General features: G+C 40.3%; 1 protein-coding gene across 1 annotated transcript in view; it reads right to left on the bottom strand.

Moving 5' to 3' along the window:
- The window catches only part of BRCA1 (breast cancer 1, early onset), a 136,888-nt gene that overhangs the window by 80,058 nt on the left and 54,349 nt on the right, over positions 1 to 2,481 (bottom strand). The window contains exon 6 of the mRNA XM_011929928.1: positions 1,798 to 1,944. Within this exon, the coding sequence (XP_011785318.1) occupies positions 1,798 to 1,944 (147 nt within the window). The remainder of the gene's footprint in view (positions 1 to 1,797; positions 1,945 to 2,481) is intronic.

The raw sequence follows: 2,481 nt of genomic DNA, 5'->3' as shown, positions 1-2,481 counted from the left end.
TTCTGTTTGAATTCCGGGAACATTGGGTGTTTTTCTCAATTACCCATGGCCACCTGGTGTTGTTTTTCTTAATTCATGGCCTAGGTTGTTTTTCTTAACCCATGGCCCCTAGGTTGTTTTTCTTAACCCATGGCCCATTTCAACATCTGTATAAACTGTGTGACAGTGATTTAGTAACTTTTTGTCATTCATTTAAGCCTACCAAATGCCTAAAATTATGTGATATAATACTGTTCTAAATCCACAGGAGATATAATCCATTGCATAGAAAACTAGAGTACTTTTTTTTTTTTTAATTTAGAGACAGGGTCTTGCTCTATTGCCCAGGATAGCTTGCAATGCCACAGTCATAGCTCACTGCAGCCTCAAACTTCTGTACTCAAGCTATCCTCCCACTACAGCCTCCCAAGTAGCTAGGACTATGGGCATATGCCACCATGTACTTTATTTACTTATTTTTGTTGGTTGTGATGGGGTCTCACTATGTTGCCCAGGCTGATCTCAAACTCCTGGCCTCAAGCAATCATCCCACCTTAGCCTCCTAGAGTGCTAGGGTTATATAGGCATAAGCAATTACATCCTGCTGAGCTTACTGTTCTTAACATCTGAACCCTGCCCAATCCCTCACTGTTAGTTCTGCCTCTCAAGGATTTCTGTCAAATTATGATTACATTTCTTTGAAAACACATAGATAACAATGTCCAAAGGGAGATCTGGGTTTAGTAAAGTGGAATTAAAACACAATTCATTCATTCCTTTAAGCATCTGAGTGCCTACTATGCGCCAAATTATGAAAAACAGTGTCGAGACAGACAAAGTTACTACTCTCATAGAATTTACATTGTAGCAGAAGAGATACACAATATAAAAATACATTGTGTTTGTGTAAATAATTAGATAGAAATAAACACACACCTGTAACCCCATCACTTTGGGAGGCCAAGGTGGGCAGATAACCTGAGCTCTGAAGTTACCAGCCTGGGCAACATGGTAATACCTCATGTCTACAAAAAATACAAAAATTGGCCTGACATGGTAGCATGCGCCTGTAGTCCCAGCTACCTGGGAGGCTAAAGCAGGAGGAGGTTTGAGGCGGAGGCTGCAGTGAGCCAAGATCATGCCCCTACACTCCAGCCTCAGTGACAGAGCAAGACCCTGTCTTTAAAAAAAAAAAAAAAAAAAAAAATCTGTCTTTTTGGTGTATCTGATAGGGATTTTGCTATGTTGCCTGGGGTGGTCTCAAACCTGGGCTCAAGTGATCCTCCCATTTCAGCCTCCCAAGTAGCTAGGATTATAGGTGCATCCACCTCACCTGGCTGTAAGGTCTCTCTCTTGATCATATCAGGTACCCTGACCTTCTCTGAACTCTAACTGATTAGAACACTTGTCTAACCACTGAATATACCATCTTTCCTTCTTCATTAACTTTTTATATAAATCTATGAGCATCTAGCACATATACTAACGTATTCACAATGCTCAATAAAGAGATGGTGCCAGAATAAATGAAAATGGGTTTACTGGCCAGGCACAGTGGCTCACACCTGTAATCCCAGCACTTTGGGTGGCCGAGGTGGGTGGATCACCTGAGGTTAGGAGTTCGAGACCAGCCTGGCCAACATGATGAAACCCCGTCTCTACTAAAAATACAAAAATTAGCTGGGCATGGTGGCGCATGCCTGTAATCCCAGCTACTAGGGGGCCTGAGGCAGGAGGACTGCTTCCAGCCTGGGCCACAGGGCAAGACTCCGTCTCAAAAAAAAAAAAAAAAAAGAAGAAGAAAACAAATGGTTTTACCAAGGAAGGATTTTCGGGTTCACTCTGTAGAAGTCTTCTGGCACGGTTTCTGTAGCCCATACTTTGGATGAGAGAAACTTCATCTTTTAGATGTTCAGGAGAGTTATTTTCCTTTTTTGCAAAATTATAACTGTTTGCAACTGTAAATTACAAGGGAAAACATTATGTTTGCAGTTAGAGAAAAATGTATGAATTATAATCAAAGAAACCAAGAGAAATCCTATGTATGCTCTTTGTTGTGTTAAGACAATGCATTAAGGTTATCTGTGATTTTTTTAAAAATCAAATTTTAAAAAATCAACTGGAAATTTTACTCCTAGGAAACAAAAACAAATACAAGACCATCAAAGTTACTTAGAGTCCTTGTTTTCCACCTTAACACTAAGAAATCTGCCTATCAATACTGTATTTCACTAAAGCTAAGACACCAACAATGTAAGCTGCACTATTATTTTCTGTATCACTAAGAAAGCAAGCACTCAAATTAAACAAATGACACACCATCAATAGTAAAATGCTCCCAATTTCAGAGATGTTAAGATGTGAAAAATGTGCACCTTACAATTGATAAAATAAGGTGTGAGACCAGTGAGAGTAATTTTTTTTTTTGAGACGGAGTCTCGCTCTGTCGCCTGGGCTGGAGTGCAGTGGCCGGATCTCAGCTCACTGCAAGCTCCGCCTCCT

Source organism: Colobus angolensis, unplaced genomic scaffold (genome assembly GCF_000951035.1).
Source record: "Colobus angolensis palliatus isolate OR3802 unplaced genomic scaffold, Cang.pa_1.0 Scaffold83, whole genome shotgun sequence".
In the NCBI taxonomy this organism is placed as follows: domain Eukaryota; kingdom Metazoa; phylum Chordata; class Mammalia; order Primates; family Cercopithecidae; genus Colobus; species Colobus angolensis.
The sequence above is the reverse complement of the archived record's forward strand: the minus strand, read 5'-3'. Positions and strand labels throughout refer to the sequence as shown.